The sequence below is a fragment of the Pongo abelii genome, chromosome 17, assembly GCF_028885655.2.
Source record: "Pongo abelii isolate AG06213 chromosome 17, NHGRI_mPonAbe1-v2.0_pri, whole genome shotgun sequence".
NCBI classification, from domain to species: domain Eukaryota; kingdom Metazoa; phylum Chordata; class Mammalia; order Primates; family Hominidae; genus Pongo; species Pongo abelii.
In genome coordinates this window covers 35045507-35067782 of record NC_072002.2, presented here as the reverse complement: position 1 = coordinate 35067782, position 22276 = coordinate 35045507, and the positions used below count along the sequence as shown (strand labels likewise).

At 37.2% G+C, this 22276-nt stretch overlaps 2 protein-coding genes across 4 annotated transcripts in view; one reads left to right on the top strand and one right to left on the bottom strand.

Annotated features, from left to right (window-relative positions):
• USP14 (ubiquitin specific peptidase 14) overlaps nucleotides 1–18481 on the top strand; it is a 56412-nt gene extending 37931 nt beyond the window's left edge. The window contains exons 7-16 of one of the 2 annotated variants that reach the window (XM_024235805.3): nucleotides 2478–2608; nucleotides 3458–3538; nucleotides 3879–3964; nucleotides 5043–5157; nucleotides 8725–8790; nucleotides 8943–9035; nucleotides 10412–10540; nucleotides 16184–16244; nucleotides 16601–16708; nucleotides 17348–18481. In XM_024235805.3, the coding sequence (XP_024091573.1) occupies nucleotides 2478–2608; nucleotides 3458–3538; nucleotides 3879–3964; nucleotides 5043–5157; nucleotides 8725–8790; nucleotides 8943–9035; nucleotides 10412–10540; nucleotides 16184–16244; nucleotides 16601–16708; nucleotides 17348–17496 (1019 nt within the window). In that variant the 3' untranslated portion in view covers nucleotides 17497–18481. The remainder of the gene's footprint in view (nucleotides 1–2477; nucleotides 2609–3457; nucleotides 3539–3878; nucleotides 3965–5042; nucleotides 5158–8724; nucleotides 8791–8942; nucleotides 9036–10411; nucleotides 10541–16183; nucleotides 16245–16600; nucleotides 16709–17347) is intronic. The other variant, XM_024235806.3, reaches the window with a different exon arrangement.
• Nucleotides 18482–20658: 2177 nt separating this feature from the next.
• THOC1 (THO complex subunit 1) overlaps nucleotides 20659–22276 on the bottom strand; it is a 52855-nt gene continuing 51237 nt past the window's right edge. For both annotated transcript variants that reach the window (XM_024235803.3, XM_024235804.3), the window contains exons 20-21: nucleotides 21571–21646; nucleotides 20659–21059 (exon numbers count right to left, since the gene is read on the bottom strand). In XM_024235803.3, the coding sequence (XP_024091571.1) occupies nucleotides 20764–21059; nucleotides 21571–21646 (372 nt within the window). In that variant the 3' untranslated portion in view covers nucleotides 20659–20763. The remainder of the gene's footprint in view (nucleotides 21060–21570; nucleotides 21647–22276) is intronic.

Genomic DNA, 22276 nt, shown 5'->3' with positions numbered 1-22276 from the left:
ATATTATAAACAGGTTTCTTTTGTGTCATTTGCAGTTAGAGAGATTTTACTCTAACCTTTTTTCCTAAAGTAGACTTACTTGTTGAAATGAAGTTTTTAGTGAGAAAGTGTGATCGTTTATATCTACTTCATTTGACAGCTCATGTATCTTAGAATAACTTAGAATTTCAGCAGCTTCTCCAGCATCATATATGCGGCTAATAGTATTGATGCGATGAAAAATACTGTTCTTTACATTTTTGCTTCTTGATTGTTTAACTTTTTGTTTTGAAATACATTTAAATTTACAGAAAAGTTGTAAGAATTCACCAGTTACTAACTTTTAGTCGCATTTGGTTTCTCATTTTTCTGTTACACATGTAATTTTTTCTGAACCATTTTAGAATAAGGCGCGAGACAGCAGGTGTTTTATTCCTGAATACTTCAGTATGTATTTCCTAACAATAAGGACATTCATAACCACAAGACAATTCTAATTTTCAGAATCTGGGCTGGGTGCGGTGGCTCATGCTTGTAATCCCAGCACTTTGGGAGGCTGAGGCAGGCAGATTACTTAAGGCCAGGGGTTTGAGACCAGCCTGGCCAACATGGCGAAACCCTGTCTCTACTAAAAATGCAAAAATTAGCCAGGTGTGTTGGTGCATGTCTGTAATCCCAGCTACTCGGGAGGCTGAGGCACGAGAATCGCTTGAACCTGGGAGGCGGAGGTTACAGTGAGCTGAGATTGTGTCACTGCACTCCAGCCTGGGCAACAGACTGAGACACTGTCTCAAAAAACAAACTTTTTTTTTTTAGAATTTGGGAGTTTCACACAGTACCCTAAAATACAGTCTTTATTCAGATTTTGCCAACTGTCCCAGTATCGTCCATTTAAAAAGTTTTTTTTTTCCTGCTTCAGGATTCAGTTTAAGATCCCACATTGCATTTAGTTGTTATGTCTTATTAATCTCTTTTAATCTATATTTCTTCTTGACCTTTTTCTTTCAAACTAATGAAATACTTTTGAGATGCTCTGTTGATGGTATATACTAGATCTTAAATCATCTGTGTTTTTGAGTAGTGTATAAAGTATTGTTAAAATGTAGGCTTTTATTTAAAAAAAAATTAGCTTGGTAGTGATGCCCAAATTTCAGCCTTCCCTCCAAAAATATTTTTTAAACATTGTGTTCAGTTTTGTTATTTAGGAACATTTTATCGAGCCCCTGCTTTGTGCTAAGATGCGGTAGTATTTGGTGGGTTGAGTCTGTATAATGGTGATAGGTGACATTTCACATCTTGGGTGTTAATAAAACATACAAGTTGAGATAAGCTAGAGGAAGAGTTTTGCTGTACATGAAGGAGGGCAAGATCTGATCACTAGGAAGTCAGCAGAGGAGAAATGTTCGAACTCCAAGAGAACAGACTAGTCCATGACTGTGAGATTCATGCTGCTGAGAGGGGTAAGTGGAAAGAAGATTTTCTGAAGAAGGTAAATTCTTAGTAGTTTTGGTTCTTAGCTGTCCAGTAGAGTCAGCTGTTTAAGGACCCAGATTTAAATCTCCAGGAGTTGAGTAGATGAGAACCAACTATAGGTTTAAAGGGAGGTAAGTTGGGAGAGGTGACCTGCTATCCTGATCTTGGCAGCGTAGCAGAACAATTACATTATGCCTGTTTGTCCCTAAACAGAGGTTATGTGTTCTTTGTACTGAATTAAAACACCCTGCTTTGGGAAGACAAAGGCTGGCAAGAAGAAAGAGAGAGGCAGGGCTCAGAAGTTGTTTACAGCTAGTGATTGCTTTGTAAGGTCTTCTGGTGAGTTCTTTAAGATTTAAAAATGATTTTTTTTTTTTCTTATTGAGAGTCCAACAATTGTCAAAGAGTAGATACACTTAAAAATATTTAAGCGGCTGGGCATGGTGGCTCACACCTGTAATCCCAGCACTTTGGGAGGCCGAGGCGGGCGGATCACAAGGTCAGGAGTTTGAGCCCAGCCTGGCCAACATGGTGAAACCCTGTCTCTACTAAAAAAAAAACGCAAAAATTAGCCAGGCATGGTGGCATGCTCCTGTAATCCCAGCACTCGGGAGACCCTTCAGTGTTCAAGCAGTTCTCCTGCCTCAGCCTCCCAAGTAGCTGGGGTTACAGGCTGAAGTGAGCGGATCATGAGGTCAGGAGTTGGAGACCAGAGCCTGGCCAGCATGGTGAAACCCCGTCTCTACTGAAAAAAAATACAAAAAATTAGCCGGGAATGGTGGCATGTCCCTGTAATCCCAGCTACTCTGGAGGCTGAGGCAGGAGAATTGCTTGAACCCAGAAGGCGGAGGTTGCAGTGAGCCGAGATCGCGCCACTGCACTCCAGCCTGGGCAACGGAGGAAGACTCCATCTCAAAAAAAAAAAATTAGGTAGGTTTTTGTTTGTATTAATTAAAATTAATTTACAGTCGCGTGTATTAAATATGTGACTGTTTTACTAAGGCAATGTTTGCTTTGTCTTTAAGCCCTTAGAGATTTGTTTGATTCCATGGATAAAACTTCTTCCAGTATTCCACCTATTATTCTACTGCAGTTTTTGCACATGGCTTTCCCACAGTTTGCCGAGAAGGGTGAACAAGGACAGTATCTTCAACAGGTAATTAGGGCAAGGTATTTTTCATTCTGTAAATGTAAAACTTAGGTTTCCTACATTTACCATACTTATTGGAACATAGTTCGAAATATAAACATCAGTCTTCTCTAGTTCATGCCACGGCTGTCTCTTGCCTGGAGCCGCACAGTAGTCTTAACTGATCATCTGGCTTCTGCCTTTGCCCCTTTGCAGTTTCTCTACACAGCCCGCAATGTCCTTTTTAAAATGAAGATAGGATTATGTTGGCCCCTTGTTCAGTACTCCCTAGTGATTTTCTACCGCAGTCCTAAATCCTCTAGCCCCTGGCTTTCTCTCTGAGTTCATCACTACCACTCTGCCCCTTGCTTGCCTCTCTCCAGCCGCACAGGCTTCCTTAAACCCTTCAAGTGCCCTCTTCCTGCAGGGCCTTTGCTCTTGTTCTTTGGCTGTCAGATAAGTGCAAGACCAGCTCCCTCACCTCCTTCAGGTCTCATGGCTCCAAGGCCAAAGCCTGGGGCTTTCCCTGATGACCTTATTGAAATAGCACACTTCCCTTCCCTTGATCACTTACTGTTTCCATCCTGCCTTTTTTCGCTTCATAACCCTTATCTCTACTTGAATTTTATATTTTCATTGCTATTATGCTGCGTATCTAGTACAGTGTTTAGCACAAATTGGAGCTCAGCAGATGTCTGTTGAATGAATAAGCTATCCTAGAATGCTTTATTTTTTGGAAGATCGTATGTCTTATTTGGCTTAATATTTTTGAAGAAGGAAACCACTTTCTTGCCTAGAAGACAGTGATTATTTTGAAAGAATTTTGTAGATCGTTCACTGCCAGGTTTACTTACTTTGCCTTTTTTTACATTACAGGATGCTAATGAATGTTGGATACAAATGATGCGAGTATTGCAACAGAAATTGGAAGCCATAGAGGATGATTCTGTTAAAGAGGTAGTTGAAATATATTTGTGATTATAGACTCTTGTTATACCTTGATTTTTTTTTTGAATTTTTTTCCCCTCAAAGGCTTAAAATAAGTTCCATCTTATAGGTAGATGTGTATTTAAATACTTTAGATGCTCAATCTGTAGTCAGAATTTAGAAGCTTGCATATGACATTTAAATTTAATGTATTATTTATTAAACTTAATTCATTGTTGATTTTTGGTAATGTGTTTTGAAGGATTTTACAGTAAGGGACTACACTTTAAGAAAACTGGATTGTGTGGAAGAAAATCTACATTAATATTTATATAAAGTTGGAATTTTTATTTTATTTTAATTTTTGCAGACAGACTCTTCATCTGCATCGGCAGCGACACCTTCTAAAAAGAAAAGTTTAATTGATCAGTTCTTCGGTGTTGAGTTTGAAACTACGTATCCTTATGAGCCAAGATATAGACTATACTCATACCTTATTAGAATTGGCATAAATAGCATCATTGGCTGATTGATTAGTGGTGGGTAGAAGAAAAATTCTTCAGAGGTTTTTTTTTCTTTGAGACGGAGTTTCGCTCTTGTCGCCCAGGCTGGAGTGCAATGGTGTGATCTTGACTCATTGCAGCCTCCGCCTCCTGGGTTCAAACAGTTCTGCCTCAGCCTCCCAAGTAGCTGGGATTACAGGCGCATGCCACCACGCCCAGCTAATTTTTTGTATTTTTAGTAGAGTTGGGGTTTCACCCTCTTGGTCAGGCTGGTATTGAACTCCTGACTTTAGGTGATCTACCCGCCTCGGCCTCCAGGTGTGAGCCACCGCGCCCAGCCCAGAGGTTTTTATACCTAAAAAAATACAATAATGGAAATTAGGAATTTGGAAAAATATACCTGTTGGAGTGATCTTGAAGGATAATGGGATTATTCATTATGTTTTGATTAATATAATTATTTTAAATTTATTTCTTGAAGGATATTTATTATTTTTTCCTAAGAACATCTTTAGCAGAGTCTACCTCATTTTCATTCACCTTATAAAGAATTAATTTCTTATATGTCAAGGTGACTGTTAATAATAACTTTTAAAATAAAAAAAGAATTTTTTAATTGCATAAAATGGTGTGTATCAACTATATACATGAGATTGAACCAGTTAATAAAACATGAATCAGGAAAGTACTGTATTCTAGGTCATGGTTAGAAAAACTTAGAAAAAATTTATGTTTATGTACCTTTGGGCTTCTAAGACCAATATAAGACCATACTAAATACTAGCTTATAGTTTAGAGTTTATTGCAGTTTATCTTTTAATACACATTTATTACTCATTGTTGTTTCTAGAATTGTTGATAGCCAAATGAACATTCTTAAGTATGTTGAAATGAATCTTGGGAGACTAAAATGTTTTAAATGCCAATGAATGATACTATTAATTTTAATGGAATTAGGATAATGTATTATATTCAAGAGTATATAACAAATTGAATACCCGTTGGCATATTCCTTATCTTAGTTTACAAAGCATGAAATGTACAGAATCTGAAGAAGAGGAAGTCACCAAAGGAAAGGAAAACCAACTTCAGCTTAGCTGTTTTATCAATCAGGAAGTCAAGTATCTTTTTACAGGACTTAAATTGGTAAGGACAATCCCAGTCCATCCTTGTTGTTCGTGAATTCCATGTTTGTGAGTAAGCCAAAGTCATTATTCGCTGGGCTTTAATGGTCATTTGTAGACATGCAAATGCAGAGCAATACGCATTTTGAGTTGCCCGATACACACAGTCCCATCTGAGGTCAAACAAGTACTTGGCCTTCTTGTTTCAGCTTGGTAAACAAATATCATTTTAGCAGGAATGTTAGAACTGTTGTTTTAAAAAAAAAATTCTGCTTTTTGTTGGTTATTTCACTGTTTAAGATGACCCCCCAAGCATAGGGCTGAGTGCTGTCTGGTGTTTCTAAGTGTGGGAAGGCTGTGATGTGCCTTACTGAGAAAATATACTTGTTAGAGAAGCTTCAGTTGGGCCTGAGTTGCGCTGTTGGCTCTGAGTTCAATGTTAATTAATCAACACAGTATGTGAAATAAGGTGTCTTTAAACACAGACACACATAAAGCAAGGTTATGTATTGATTGGTTGGTGAAAATGTGATCAAAGGCTAGTGGGAATCTAATCCTGTATTTCCCCTAGGAGCAGTGGTTCGGTATTCACTGATTCAGTGCTTGTGGTGACTTTGTAGAACATAATTACTGTGACTAACAAAATCAACTGTATAGTCAGAAATCAAACAAACTTCAACTAGCTCTTCATTTCATAGACAAAAGCATTATTGACATGGTTGCATATGCTAACAAATATTGGGACATCTCACTTTTTAATCACTGGATGTTCCTGCTTCACACTGTGAAGAAGCACCTAGTGCTTTGTGCTGTACCTTGCTTTATTTTAAAGCACTCAAGAAATGTTTGTTGAATAATTTACATGTTTGTTAAGATTTTTCCTTAGAGATAGTTGTTTTCATGGGCCCTATAACTTAGTTGAACTATTAACTTTAAGGAAAATTACTTAATCTAAGCTTCTGTTTTCTTACGTGAAAATGAGAGTAACTGTAGGGTTGTTTGTGGGTTTGTGCTCTTAACCATTAAGGGTGATCATATGATGTATTGTCTAAACCAGGACACTTTGGTGGAGAGTGAATGAGGGTATGTTAGTAATTATGCAGTATAAACTGGGATTTTTCTGTGCAAATCAGGGCATGTAGTCGTTCTGCCATTGCACTGTCTTGCAGTTGAGGCCCTGGAATTTAAATAACCTAATTGGCTTTTGGCAGAGCCAGAACTAGAACTTGCTTCTTTCATTATTCAGTTAGTGCTGCTTTTCCAGTGCCATACTAAAGAATACGGACTCACATAAAATGTCAGCTTCCACTCTGCTAATAAGCCCATGGATAAAACATACGGTTTTGCTTGCTGACTTATTAATTTGGTATTCTTTGGGGATATGTATATCTCTCAAAGGATCTCCCCATTTGAACTGGTATCTTTTAATAGTTTTCAAATTATAGTTCATGTGATTCCACTTCAAAAGCACTGATGATTAGGATTGTTTATTTTATTTTATTTCTTTTTTTTTTTTTTTTTTTTTGAGACGGAGTCTCTCTCTATCGCCCAGGCTGGAGTGCAGTGGCACAATCTCAGCTCACTGCAACCTCTGACTCCCAGGTTCAAGCAATTCTCCTGCCTTAGCCTCCTGAGTAGCTGGGACTACAGGTGCGTGCCACCACGCCTGGCTGATTTTTGGTATTTTTGGTAGAGACAGGGTCTCGCCATGTTAGCCTGGATGGTCTCAATCTCCTGACCTTGTGATCCGCCCACCTCGGCCTCCCAAAGTGCTGGGATTATAGGAATGAGCCAGCATGCCCAGCCAGGATTATTTATTTTAAAAGTTAGCTTCTTCCTAAACACAGTTGTATGAAAAATAAATACATGAATAAAAGTTAGCCATTGCAACATCTAGATATTTGAAGAAGGGCCTGGAGGGCAGAATTTTTAAAAATTTTGGTTGATCCTCTTTGCTGTCTCCTCTAACCATGACCAATAAAGAGAAATCTTGAAGGAAGAAAAGTCAGTGAAAAATGATGAGGCATTGGAATAGGTCCTCTGTGCAGAGGCCTAGTTTGGGCAGAGGGGGTGCGTTGATAAACACTGAAGCGGGACATGGATTATGTTGATAAACAAGATGATTTGTTATCTGGGGGCTCTCAACTATGGTTTGGGGTAAGGTTGGCAAGGGGAAGGGTTGGTAAAGGGCATAAGAAGAAGAAAGAGTGAGTCACGCTCTGTCTTATGATACCGAGGGGAGAGTTTTGAGCCAGTGTGGATATGAACGTGGTGACTTTTAAGAGAAATTCATTTAAAAACACACAAAACTACTTAACCCCCAGGAGCCAAATCATGTAAGGCATGATGTGCAAGTTTTAGGATATACCAGCAAATGAAGTCTCAGTGTTAATTGGAGACTGTGGAGTGGAGTGCTTTGGCAGGGACTCTCCAGGATGGTATTTTCTTCACAATTTTGTAAAAGTATAGGAAAACCGAACATACCCAGAAGGTCTAGATGATAGTAGATTGGTGGTAATATTAAGATTTCACCAGATATACTTTCTTGAAAAACGTGTATTCCTAAAATGTATTTATTTCCTTTGTAACTTTTAAGATATTTTATCTTTTGTTCTGATAATTCTTGAGTAATTTGGCTTCATTTGTCTACTGCTTTGCTGCTGAATAAACTTGGTTAAATGTTAAAAAGCTACTCCACAGTGATTCCTTTTGTAATATGATTAGTAATTTTAAAAAATCAGACGTTAAAAATTATTATACAAGTGTAACATGCTTAAACATTACCAGTAGGTTATTTTAATTCTAATTTCTTTTTTGTTTGTTTTCTTAAAGCAGAGCACATAAGTAGTGCTAATTCTTTCTATGACATTAGAAATAGTAGTGAATGTTTGTTAAATGTAGAGTATATGCCAAATATTTTAGCAGGTTTTCTACATGTACTGACTGTAATTCTAACAATAACACTATAACATAGATTACCGCTACCACCTTTTCCAAATGATGCCCAGACGGATAAATACCGTTTCCACTGTTACACGGGCTGTAAGAAGCGGAAAGGTGGTCATGCTGGTTAAGATATGTGCAGTAGCTAAAGGCTTTCCCACATCTGTTAGGTTAACAGAGGTTTCTGTGTTAGGACTTTTTTCAAATTTAACAATAATTGATTGGTGCTGATTGGCTTTTATGCATAAAACGTAAAGAACAGGAGTTTCTTGGGCTGTCTTAATTTTCCTCTAGAGTGAATATTCTGATAATAAACAGGAATGACAGCTTTGTTATATGAAATACAATATAAAATTCTCTGAATCTAAGCATCATTTGGGGCATAACTAAAAAAGAGCAAACAATATTTACACTCGGAGGAATCCACAACAACGTAAATTATTTGATGCCTTATAAGAATTGAACAGTATCTGAAAGTCTTCCCATATTGTCATCAAATTGTCTCTCAGTGGTATAAACCCATTGATGTACTGTATATTGCCTCTTAGGTAGTGCTAGTTTTTAAAAGGCTTAGTGGTGTGATTCTGTATTGCAGAAATAAAATTTTTAAAATTAATGTTTGGTCTTCTGTTATGTTCTTTTTTAGCGACTTCAGGAAGAAATCACCAAACAGTCTCCAACGTTGCAAAGAAATGCCTTGTATATCAAATCTGTAAGTTATGCAGTCCTTTCGAAGCCAAATTCCGCTTTATTGAAATATTTCCAGTTAATTAATTTTATCCAGTCTTAATTTTTACCACCAAAGAATTAAAACTTGTATGGTATTTTGATGTAATGGGATTTCTTTCCATTTTCTCTCCTCAGTCCAAGATCAGCCGGCTACCTGCTTACTTGACCATTCAGATGGTTCGATTTTTTTATAAAGAGAAGGAATCTGTGAATGCCAAAGTTCTTAAGGTTAGTAATGAACTTTACTTTGTATAAGAAATGTAATTCTTTGAAGGTAATTGCTAACTTACAATTGCTTTCATTATTCCTTTAGGAATAGTTAAGCTTTCTTTGAAATATTTAGGGGAGTTAATATTAGACAAGTGATTCTTAGAACGTATATTAGAATTATCTATTGTCTTTTTTATTTTTAATTGTACACACGCCTGGCTTCTCCCTCACCCCCAAACATCTGGGTAGGTCTTCGGTGGGGCCTAGGATATTATATTTTTCAAAATATTCATATACAATTCTGATGGCTCTCCTGCACTACCCAGAAATAGTACCCTAGACCACGTCCTCAGCTTCAGGGATACTGATTCAGTAGGCTTGGAGATGGTCTTGAGGTAGGGAGTGATAACACTCTGCACTATACTCTAGGTGGTTTCTTTCTTTTTTTTTTTTTTGAGACGGAGTCTCGCTCTGCCACCCAGGCTGGAGTGCAGTGGCGCGATCTCGGCTCACTGCAAGCTCTGCCTCCCGGGTTCATGCCATTCTCCAGCCTCAACCTCCTGAGTAGCTGGGACTACAGGCGCCCACCACCGCACTCGGCTAATTTTTTTTGTATTTTTGGTAGAGACGGGGTTTCACCGTGGTCTCAATCTCCTGACCTTTTGATCCGCCCGCCTTGGCCTCCCAAAGAGTTCCTTTCTTTCAGGTGAAAGGAGAAAGAGTTAAATCACTGGTGCCCAAAGAGTACTTAAATTGTAATCCCTTGATTTAGGATCCAGCCTCAGAATCTAACTGTTTTTGTTGAGTTGTAGTTCTGCTACATCTCCATAGAGTCCTGGGAGGGGCCTGTCTATCATTTTAGCCTTTTGAGCTTAAATTCTTACTATATTTTCCAGTATACTTAGCGTTGTATGAGAAGGTTAAATGTAGTTTAAGTATCTAGTGTTGTATACTTTAAACATATACTACTATAAGCTATTGAACTTCATCACTATTATTTCTATGTAAAGTTGTATTTCAAATTTAAAAAAAAAACCCATAAGTTTATTCTAGTTTGGGAGATCCATTATTTTCACAGCAGCTTGTCTAATATTTCTGAGATGTTTCTTTTCCCAGGTAAATTTTGGTACTTCCTCTGTGGTTAGTTTTGTGGGTTAGAGTATTTAATGGAAAAACATGTTTTAAAAATTTCTCACCTTAAAAAAGTTAGAACCAGATCATTCTTGAAAATAGGCACTCTTAAGAGGTTTTCAACTGCAGATTTCCAAGTGATTTTCACAGATTTTATTTTCAACTGTATCTGAATTATGAAAGCATTACTTCAGATATGTGATACTTTAAATAAATATCTTTATAAATGTGTTTACATGTGTTTTTTGTTTGTTTGTATATAGGATGTTAAATTTCCTCTTATGTTGGATATGTATGAACTGTGTACACCAGAACTTCAGGAGAAAATGGTGTCTTTTCGATCCAAATTCAAGGATCTAGAAGATAAAAAAGTGAATCAGCAGCCAAATACAGTAGGTTCTTACTGCTGACTTTATACTCTTAATATCTTAATCTCCCATCAGTGCTCAGCAATTACTCTTTTTTTTCCTGCTTCATTTTTCCTTCAGAACCATACTTTGTATAGTATTAATAAAAATGGATGCATCTGTATTACAATTAGCAGGTATACACATCCTCCATATATCAGTGCAGATCTTTAAAGTTTTGCATGTGTTTTATTTTATTTTCCTTTTTTTTGTGTGACAAGGTCTTCCTTTGTCACTCAGGCTCACTGCAGTCTCAACCTCCCAGGGGCAGATGATCTTCCCGCCTCACCCTCCCAAGTAGCTGGGACCACAGGTGTGCGCCACCATGCCCAGCTATTTTTTTGTATTTTTGGTAGAGACAGAGTTTTGCCATGTTGCTCAGGCTAGTCTCGAATTCCTGAGCTCAGGCGATCTGCCCACCTAGGCCTCCCAGAGTGCTGGGGATTATAGGCATGAGGCACCACACCTGGCCTTTAGGTGTATTTTAGCATGAGAAACAGAACTCTACTTAGAGTAAATGAGTCCTTTGTGGTAGAATAAGCTTAATATTTTCTTTCCCCCCATAATCTATAGCTCATATTCCTTTTATACTTATCTCCTCAAAGTACTTCACATAAAACCTTACCTGGTGTTGACCTTGATGCAGTCAAAATACGGGACATTTCCATCACCACAAAGACCTTGCATTATTGCCACAGGGCCACTTTTCTTCTGCCCTACCCCTTCCTTAATTCCTGACAGCTACCAACCTGTTCATTTCTATAATTTTTGTCATTTCAAGAAAGTTGACCAGGCATGGTGGCTCACGCTAGTAATCCCAGGACTTTGGGAATCTGAGGCAGGAGGATCACTTTAGGCCAGGAGTTCGAGACTATCCTGGGCAACATAGTGAAACCCTGTCTCTACAAACTATGAAAATAAAAAAAAACAGTTGGATGTGGTGGCATACACTGGTAGTCCCAGCTACTTGGGAGGCTGAGATGAGAGGATCGCCTGAGGCCAAGAGTTAAATGCTGTAGTGAGCCATGATTGTGCCACAGCACTCCAACCTATATAACAAAGCAAGATCCTGTTTCTAAAAAAAAATTATACAAATGGAATAAAAACTCTTCCACTTTTTAATATAACCTTTCTCACTCAGCATAATTCTCTGGCGACTCATCCAGGGTGTTGTGCATATCAGTTGCTCCTTCCATTTCATTGCTGATCAGTATTCCCTGGTGTGAATTTACCACAATCTGCTTCACCATTCACCTATTGAAGAACACCTGGGTTGTTTCTAGTTTTTGTCTGTGATGAATAAACCTGCTGTAAACATTCGTGTACAGGTTTTAATGTAAACGTAAGTTCCATTTCTCTGGAATGAATGCCTAGGAATGCAGTTGTTAGATTGCATGGTAGTTGCATGTTTAGTTTTTCAAGAAACTGCCAGATATTTTCTAGAGTGGCTGTACCATTTTACATTTCCACCAGCAAGGTGTGACTGATGCACTTGCTCTGCATTCTCACCAGTATTTGGTGTTGTCACTATTTTTCATTTCAGCCATTGGATAGGTTTATAGTGATACTGTGTTTTCCTTTGCACCTTCCTAGTGGCTGATGAAGTTGAGCATGTCTTCATGTGTTTATTTGCTATCTGTATATCCTCTTTTGTAAAATGCTTCCTCTTGTCTTTTCCCTATTTTCTAATTGGACTGTTTGTTTTTTTACTCTTGAATTTTGAGAGTTCTCCATATTCTAGACCTTTGTTGGATATGTGGTTTGTGAATATTTTCTCCTAGTCTGTAGCTTATGTTTTCATCCTCTTAACCTAGGGTCTTTTGCAGAGGAAAGGTTTTTTTAATTTTTTTGAAATCCAGTCTATTTTTTTCTTTAGTTGCTTGTGCTATTGGTGTCATATCTAAGAAAGCATTGCCGGGCTCAGCATGGTGGCTCTCACCTGTAATCCCAGCACTTTAAGAATCTGAGGCGGGCAGATCACTTGAGGTCAGGGGTTTGAGACCAGCCTGGCAAACATGGTGAAACCCTGTCTCTACTAAAAATACAAAAAATTAGCTGGGTGTGGTGGTGTGTACGTATAATCCCAGCTACTTGGGAAGCTGAGGCAGGAGAATCGCTTGAACTGGGGAGGCAGAGGTTGTAGTGAGCTGAGATCACGCCACTGCACTCCAGTCTGGGCGACATTGCTTAGTCCATGCCCTCAGAGATTTATACGTATGTTTTTTTCTGAGAGTTTTGTGGTTTTAGTTCTTCCATTTAGGTCTTTGATCCATTGAGGGTTAACTTTTTATGTAGTGTGAGGTGTCGGTTCAGATTCATTCTTTTGCATGTGAATATCCGGTTGTCTCAGCACCATTTTTTAAGAAGACTGTTCTTTGCCCATCAAATGGTCTTGGAACCTTTGTAGAGATTAATTTGACCATCTGTATGTATGAGTGTATTTCTAGACTATTAATTTTATTCCGTTGGTCTATATGTCTGTCCTGATGCTCATACCAGACTGTCTTGATTACTGTAGTTTTCTAATAAGGCTTGAAATTGTGAAGTATCAGTCTTTACTTTTGTTCTTCTTTTTGAAAGTTATTTTAGCTATTCTGAGTCCCTTGCATTTCCATGTATATTTTAGGATCAGCTTGTCCATTTCTTCAAAAAAGATTGATGGGGATTACATTGAATCTGTGGATCAATTAACAAGTATTACCATCTTAATAGTATTAAGACTAATCTTAGCACTTTGGGAGGCCAAGGTGGGCAGATTGCTTGAGTCCAGAAGTTCGAGACCATCCTGGGCAACATGGCGAAACCCTGTCTCCACAAAAAATACAAAAATTAGCCAGGCGTGGTGGTGTGTGCCTGTAGTCCCAGCTGTTCAGAAGGCTAAGGTGGGAATATGAATAAAAAAGACTTTGCAAAGTTACAAGCATCATACAAATATACATGAATCATTATAATTTTCATGGTCTCATCCTGCCCATTCTATTCTTAATCCCCTCCACAAAGTAGAAAGTATTGATTGCCCAAAGTTTTAAATATTTTAAATATTTTAAATTTTTTTTCATAAAAATAGTGTTGTCGCTATTTTTCATTTCAGCCATTGGATAGGTTTATAGTGATCCTGTGTTTTCCTTTGCACCTTCCTAGTGGCTGATGAAGTTGAGCATGTCTTCATGTGTTTATTTGCTATCTGTATATCAGATATAAGATATGGATTCCATTCCAGCAGATATGGAAATATAGTTGATGGGCAAATCACTTGAGCATGGGAAATAGAGGTCATAGTGAGCCAAAATGGTGCCACTGCACTCCAGTCTGGGTGACCGAGTAAGACTCTGTCTCAAAAAATAAAAAGTATTTAAGTCTTACAGTCCATAAACTTCATGTGTCTTTCTATTCATTTAGGTCTTTAATTTTTTTCGTAATGTTTTATAGTTTTCAGTGTACAAGCCTTGGACTTTTTTGGTTAAATTTATTCCTAAATAGTTTATTCTTTTTGATGCTTTTGTAAATGGCATTCCTTTCTTAATTTCATTGTCTAGAGTGGCTAGTAAAGCTAGCGTATAGAAATAAAATTTACTTTGTATATGGATCTTAAATCCTTGAGTTTGCTGAATTTATTAGCTGTTTTTATCCATTAGTGTTTTGAAGAGATTATGTAGAATTGGTGTTAATTTTTTTTTAAACATTTGATAGAATTGGTGGAACAGTCTATGCTTTGAGATTTTACTTTCAGGAGCTTTTATTTGTTTATTTTATTTTATTTTATTTATTTTTTTTCTATTGCCTAAACATAGGCAGGCACATTTTCAGGAGTTTTTACATTTCAAATTTAATTTCCTTCATAGATATAGGGCTATTCAAATGATCTATTTCATATTGTATGTTTTTGTAATTTGTTTTCAAAAGAATTGATCCATTTCATAAGCTGATCAAACTTGTATGTAGAGTTGTTTCTAGTATTTATTTATTACCCTTTTGATGTCTGTAGAGTGTTTAGTGAGATCCATCCCGTTTCATTGCTGATATTAGTAATTTGTGTTTGTCCCCCTTGCTTGAGGATTATTAATTTTATTGATGTCTTCAAAGAATTGACTTTGTTTCATGGATGTTTCTCTATTTTCTGTTTTTAATTGTATTGATTTCTGCTCTTATTTCCTTTATTCTGCTTGCCTTGTGATATAAATTTCCCTTTCAGCAGTGATTTCACTATATCCTATGAATTTTGATATATGGTATTTTTATTTTCATTCTGTTCCTTGTATTTTTAAAAATTTATCTTGAGACTTCCTCTTTGGCCATGGGTTATTTAGAAGGGTCTACGTAATTTTCCTGTTATGTTTCTGTTGATTCTAGTTTGATGCCATTGTGGTGACAGAACACACTTACTTGATTTAAATTCTATTACATTCATTTATTTATTTGAGACTGAGTCTTGCTCTGTCACCCAGGCTGGAGTGCATAGGTACAATCTCGGCTCAGTGCAACCTCTGCCTCCTGGGTTCAAGCAATTCTCATGCCTCAGCCTCCCGAGTAGCTGGGATTACAGGCGAGTGCCACCATGCCCGGCTAATTTTTGTATTTTTATTAGACACAGGGTTTCATCATGTTGGCCAGGCTGGTCTTGAGCTCCCGATCTCAAGTGATCCGCCTGCCTCGGCGTGAGCCACTATACCTGGCCTAAATTATATTAAATGTAAATGTGATTTAGGTATAGACTATTTACATTTAGTGCAATTATTGACATGTTAGGGTTTAATTCTGCTTTTTTGATGTTTTGCTTTTTTTTTTGTCTTCTTATGGGTTACTTGAACTGTGTTTTAGAATCCTGTTTTACTTTATGTTTTTAAATGTGTTTCTTTGTATAGTTTTTTCAATGGTTGCTGTAGGTGGTATCATTATCTGTATAAAAAAGATGTGATTAACCTAGTTGCCATTTTTTGTTGTGGAATCCTTTTGACTTCTTGCCATCACAGCTACCTGTAAGCTGCTGGCATTGTCTTCATTACCATTATAGTTTTAAAGAACTTTGTGCTGTATTCCTAGATAAGTTATTTTTCTCACGTTACATGCTAAAATGAGTTGAAGCAGTGAGTTCCTCCTAAGAGTCCTTGTCTAATTTAAATCATACCTCTTTAATGTAGGTAAATCTTTGTTGAAAAATATTTCAGTTCATTTGTGCTGGCATGGTAAGTGGACATGGCTCAGGAGGTTTAATACAAATTGCAGGAATTCTTGTTTTAGAGGTAGTTGTTTTTTTCCCCCACCTCTGTGGTTTGATAGTATTTTGGTAACACTGGGGAATTGGGTTTTCCTTTTCTGCCCTAGAGCACAGTTTAACTGTACTGCTGTATTCACTGGTATGCTTTCACTTTAGTGGTTTAAAATTGGTCATCACGTTCAGGGTGTCTGTTACTGTACTGTAACAAGATTTTATATTGTTAAAGTGTAGGACTGCTGGGTTTACAGTTTTAACTGTGGTTATTTCATTTTAGTAATTTGGAAGGTAGACTGTATTTTGTCTCTGTGCTTTGCACTGTAGACAGTAAATATTTATGAAATTGAACACTTACAGAGAATTCAAATTTTATTTCCAAAATCATGATTTCAAATTAAACATTTTTTTCTCCTCAGAGTGACAAAAAGAGTAGTCCCCAGAAAGAAATTAAGTATGAACCCTTTTCTTTTGCTGATGGTAAGTAACATTTTCATTTTAATTAAGTTATTGTATAACTCAATTAAATTGTCTTTTTAAGGTAAAATTTATGTCTTGCCCCATATTTACTTATTCTGATGTGCTTTTGAAACAACATGTCAGGTTTCTTGAACAATTTACCTTAATGACGTATAGTAAATTTACTCGTTGGCATACAGTTCTATGAGTAAGTTACTTCTTAAAACATCAATCATGAAGCCTTAACTATGTATCTTATTGGATTCTGATAATACTTTCCTAATGTGAACTTTAGAGTTATTCTTGATTGTTACTTAGCTTGAGAAGGCACATGTCTATTCATTGTCTAATATTAATGGATTTACATCTTTCTTTAGATATTGGCTCCAATAATTGTGGATACTATGACTTACAAGCAGTACTAACACACCAGGGAAGGTCTAGTTCTTCAGGTCATTATGTATCGTGGGTGAAAAGGAAACAAGGTAAAGAGTATTCTTTTTTCAACTGTTCAATATTATTTTAACAGTTTATTTATTATAAATTTTATAGCAGTGTGGTTTTCAAACTTCGGGTCTCAGAACCACTTTACATTCTTGAAGCCCCAAAGAGCTTTGGTTTATGAGGTTTGCCTCTCTTAATATTTACTGTATTAGAAATTAAAACTGAGAAATTAAGAAAGTTAGTATTAAAAATGATAGTAATAAGCCCATTACATATTAATGTAAAAACAAAATGAGTGAGAAATGGTACTGATTTACATTTTTGTCTTTCTGTTGTCTGGCTTAAATAGGAGGCAGCTGGGTTCTCCTGTTAGTGTTCGCATTCAGTCTGTTGCATTATCATACATTATGTAGCCTCTGGAAAATTCCTGAGTACACTTGAGAGAATGCGGGTGGAAAAGGCAAGCAGTGTTGTAGTGGTGTCATTGAAGTAGTTGTAACCTGGTGGAACCCCTGCAGTGCCCTTAAGCCTGTATGGTCACTGGGCCGCACCTGGAGGACTGTTGGGTGTGGCCAATGGAGCACTGCTGTGCCTCCGATGACTTGATACCTTTTTTTGCAGTGGAACTCTGAGAAGAATCCTGCATAACATTAATTCATCTTCTTCTCCCTGTTATTTAGATGAATGGATTAAGTTTGATGATGACAAAGTCAGCATCGTAACACCAGAAGATATCTTACGGCTTTCTGGTGGTGGAGACTGGCATATCGCTTACGTTCTACTCTATGGGCCTCGCAGAGTTGAAATAATGGAAGAGGAGAGTGAATAGTAATCTTCATTTTAGCTATTTATGCTTAGATGTGAAAATAAATGTTATTTGTTGATCATTTCTATAATCCAGAGCTTTAGAGGAAGACACATAGGTGGTTTTATGTTTCACCTCATTTGGAACAAAAGAGGACAGAAGCAGACCACTCTGTGCACCAACCTAAAAAATTACAGAGAAAATTATCTTTGGATTGTGCTGCCCTATATAAAGGTGGCAGAAAGACATTTTTTAAAAGCTTATTATTTCTTGCATTATTTTAAAAAGTTCAGAGTTGAAATGCCTTTCAACCATTTCCTTCTGTGGTTATTTTTCTTGCTGCCTTTTTCACCCAAGATTCAGCAATCAGATGTTTATTGCACACCTATTACCTATTATTTGTTGTTCTTGCATGGTTCAAACCATCATTCTGTAGCCACCCATCCTTGCCTTATCTAACAAACATTTTTCCAGGAAGGTGGAAAAGGAAGTGTTGATCTTCTTGTGTGACTCAGTGCTGCTGTCCATCCCATGGAAACATGGGCGCAATCAAGTATTTGTACAGCCTATTGCAGGCTTTTCCTGACTTTAAAATAAATTATGATCAATAATAGTACATTTGATTATACATTTATTATTGTGTCTCTCTCTGATGTACTGTGGATTGTACATTTAACTTTGGAATGGCTTTGTAATAATCAGTCTTAAGAAAATGTTGACAAGCTCTGGTTGCTTATTTTTAGAAAATGAGGACATTTAATAATAATAAAAAAAAGAGGGATTAATAGCTTTTGACCTCAAGTCTTTTGTCTTCTGAGTGTTGGAGCTTGGCTGAAGATATGTTTAATACTGTACAATTTCTGAAGATGGTTATTAACACTGTGCTGTTAAGCATCCATTTAAAAATATTTGTTATCTTCTTTGCCTGCCTGTATTTTAAAAAGAAATACAAAGTTGTAAAAGTAATGGATTTCTTTGGATGCTGAATGCAGTGATGTTATCAGTCAGATTCTTTCCTTGGCTCAGTTGTGTTTGTATTTCCTTTCTTAATTCCCCAAATCTTGGCTGGGTGCGGTGGCTCATGCCTGTAATCCCAGCACTTTGGGAGGCTGAGGCAGGTGGATCACTTGAGGTTGAGTTCGAGACCAGCCTGGCCACATGGTGAAACCCTGTCTCTACTAAAAATACAAAAATTAGCTGGATGTGGTGGTGCACACCTGTAATCCCAGCTACTTGGGAGGCTGAGGTGGGAGAATTGCTTGAACCCGGAAGGCGGAAGTTGCAGTGAGCTGAGATCATGCCACTGCACTCCAGCCTGGGTGACAGAGAGACTCTGTCTCAAAAAAAAAAAAAAGAAAAAATCCCCAAATCTTAGTCTATTTCAGAATTTTAGTGATTTTAAGGTGACAGTAGAAAATACCAAGCATATGAGGTATTTCAATATGATAGGCTTCTTACATTTTAATACATTAGTTACTCATCTTTGTTCCAGGACCCTTGACTGATTGCTAGGGAAAGGATAAAGCATAGAATACCAGCCAGTTTGGCTCTGATTTTGAGTTATTTATAATAAAGTTTGGGGATTATCATAACATCTCATCTTTCTTTGTGTATGTTGTTTTAATGCTCTGCAGAGCACAACACTGACAACTATTAAAAATAGAAAATAACAGCCATTTTACTTTCAAATCTGATGTGATGCAATCTGTGAACACTAGGAGGGGATAAAATAAGCATTGCTGGGAAACTTATTTGTAAATAGCTTCCTCACCTAAACTTTGACTTGGCAATCAATACTTTCTACTTTGTGGAGAGGATTAAGAATAGAATGGGCAGGATGAGACCATGAAAATTATTATGATTCGTGTATATTTGTATGATGCTTGTAACTTTGCAGTCTTTTTTATTCATTGTCTCATTTGGTCAGAACAATTTTATTGAGGACTTGAATTTAACAATTAGAATTTAGATTTTCTGACTGTAGCTACTAAATGTTGTAGCTACTAGACCAGGTGAGCTAGGTTTAGAGCAAAGTATATAAGCCTTGTATGGAATATATTAGAATTTTAAAAATTGTAATTCCTTATCATTATAAAAAGCTTGATTTCATTTTATTTGCTCTAAAAAAGCATTATTCCAAAGAATTTTTTCAAGTAGAAATGGGAGTTATACCAGTGTTGTTTTAAACTAATAAGGCTATTTTAGAATTCAGCCTTGCCTGTAAGGTCTCTGAGAAGGGAGAGTAGGCCAAAAAAAAAAAAAAGTCTTGATTCCTAAATGTGCCTTATATGCTGTGCCACTCACACCGAGGCCATCATCTCAACAAACATTAGAGCTGTGCTAGATTACTGCTTGACTAGCTAGGTTAGGCCTAAGAGTGTTTACAGAATAATCTGCACTCAGTAGCCCTTCAGGATTAAAAACAATGATGACCTCATCTTAGAACCCTAAAGGGAAATGCTTACGTGGGAACAGGAAAAGTCGGTGGTACTGTCTTCTGCTACTACTACTTAGTGCTTTGCTGTGTATAGGGTGTGTTCACATATATCTCATTTGAATGTCACAAGAATCCCTGAAGTGGTTAAAAGTCTTGAGAGGTCAGGCAATTTTTGTAAGGCCAGAAGGAAAAGTGAGGTTTTAGACTTCGTTTCTTTTAAAGTTGGCAAACATTTTCTGTAATGGACAACATAGATGATTGATTGATAGTAAATTATTTCAGGCTTTGCAGGCTATCAAGTGTTGCAGCTCCTTAGCTTTGCTGTTTGTTTGTTATAGTGTAGGTGGAGCCATAGACAGTATGAGTGAGCACAGCTGGGTGCCAGTACAATTTTAATGATCAAGACTCGTGGCAGGCAGAACAAACCATCATTTGTTGATCCTCTGCTTGAAAGCACGAATAAGTGAGAACAGAGCAGTCATATGGTTTCAGAAAGTGTTATTCTGGGATTTCAGGATAAATTTTGTAACTACTAACAGCACACAGGAAACTAATTTGGTATAGGAAACAACATATCCCTAAATAGTGCTTATTTAACTTCATTATAAATACATCTACTTAACAAAAATATATTTTGTGATCTTGAGGTCACTTCATTTAGGTCATTATCTCAATCCAACCTCCCCAAACTCTGGTTTGAGCCAATATGTGTTCTATTGTTCTTAGAGCACCAGCCGACTGTACAACAATTGTTATAAAAATGTTTATTGTTTACCAAAACCAGTGGACCTCTTATCAAATGCTGCTTGGTAACAAAATCTATCACAGTTTTAATAAAAAGAAAAAAAAAGAAGCTAACTATTTGTCTCATTGTCATTAGTTAGACTTTCTGCAAGGTCACTTAATCCAGACTTATTCAGTGCATTAATCAGATTCTCAGGTGTTGCATGAACTCCCTCTTGATCTTGCCAGGCAACCAGGAGCTGCTTAGCTCTCATCTTCATGTCTTCACTGTCACACTCAATCTGCCTAATTTCTGAGTCTTTCATTTCCAAGTAGGGAGCCAGAATCTTCCATTGTTCACCCAGCTTGTTGGCAAATACCTCTATTTGTTCTCCTGTTACAGGTTTGTCTCGCCGAACATCAGGACCTAGAAAATGAAGAGAATATAAATTATGTGCAATTCTAAGTATTCAACAGAAATGGAAAGCTATGGGGCCAATGAGTTTTATTAACCATCTTTAGTAGACTTTATTTTAAAAGTAAACAATTATTTTTTATATTCTCCATAAGTTGGATACCACTCTTAATAAGCATGGTCAATAATCAAAGCTAAAGCTGTTACCTATGTTATAATTATGTAGGCTTTCCCTGAAATGAGGTGCTCCCCCTCCAATAACCAATAATTAACAGAGGTATAGGTCGCCTTCAAATGTATTTTCATTCCCTTTTAAAGTACCATTACTTCCCAATTTTATTGCATAAAATGTAGTGTTTTTAAAGTTATTATTAAGCAGTGTTTTAAATTCCTCACTATAAGTCAGAAACAGTTGAGATAAAATGGGAGTTGAGAAGTCGATCAAATTAAATAATGTACCTATCAATAAAGAACCCCAATCTTCTTCAATTTTGTTAAATAACCAAGAAAATTCAGTTCTTACTTTCATTTTCCTTCAGTAAAGCATCATTATCTTCCTCATCTTCATCCTCGCCTGTTTTTATTTCTTCAGAAGGAGGCTAAAAATGAGAAAGAAGAATGTTTGAAAGAATGCCAGCCTCTGAAGTAAGGTAACAGGTACTTTGTTTGGATAAGGATGGTTGTGAGATTCCAAGTACAGGGTGCCAGAACCTCACCCCTGAGAGCGTTAAATGACAGTGTCAGGTAAGGATCCTAAGTTGGACTATCTTCACCTGCAGAAGGAGTGAACTTGGGAAGACCCCAGAGTTGGACCCCAAGTTCCCGCCCCCAATCTGGGAAGCAGGAAGTCAGTAAAAAGTCAGTTCCAGGATTTGCAAATACCCAGGGTTTATTTAGTAAAGATGGCCTCAAGGAAGCCAGTAGCAGCGGTGTCCTTAAAAGTTTCTGATTCTTATCTTTTATCTTTGATAAAAGACAATATAATGCATTGGCAAACAGGAAAAAATTCATGTCTGTGTGTATAGGTGCATAACAGTTTACCTGAAGTATCACGAACTTTAATTTTTTTGAGACGGAGTCTTGCTCTGTCGCCAGGCTGGAGTGCAGTGGCGAGATCTCGGCTCACAGCAACCTCCGCCTCCCGGGTTCAAGCAATTCCCTTGCCTCAGCCTCTTGAGTAGCTGGGACTACAGGCACGTGCCACCATGCCTGGCTAATTTTTTTATTTT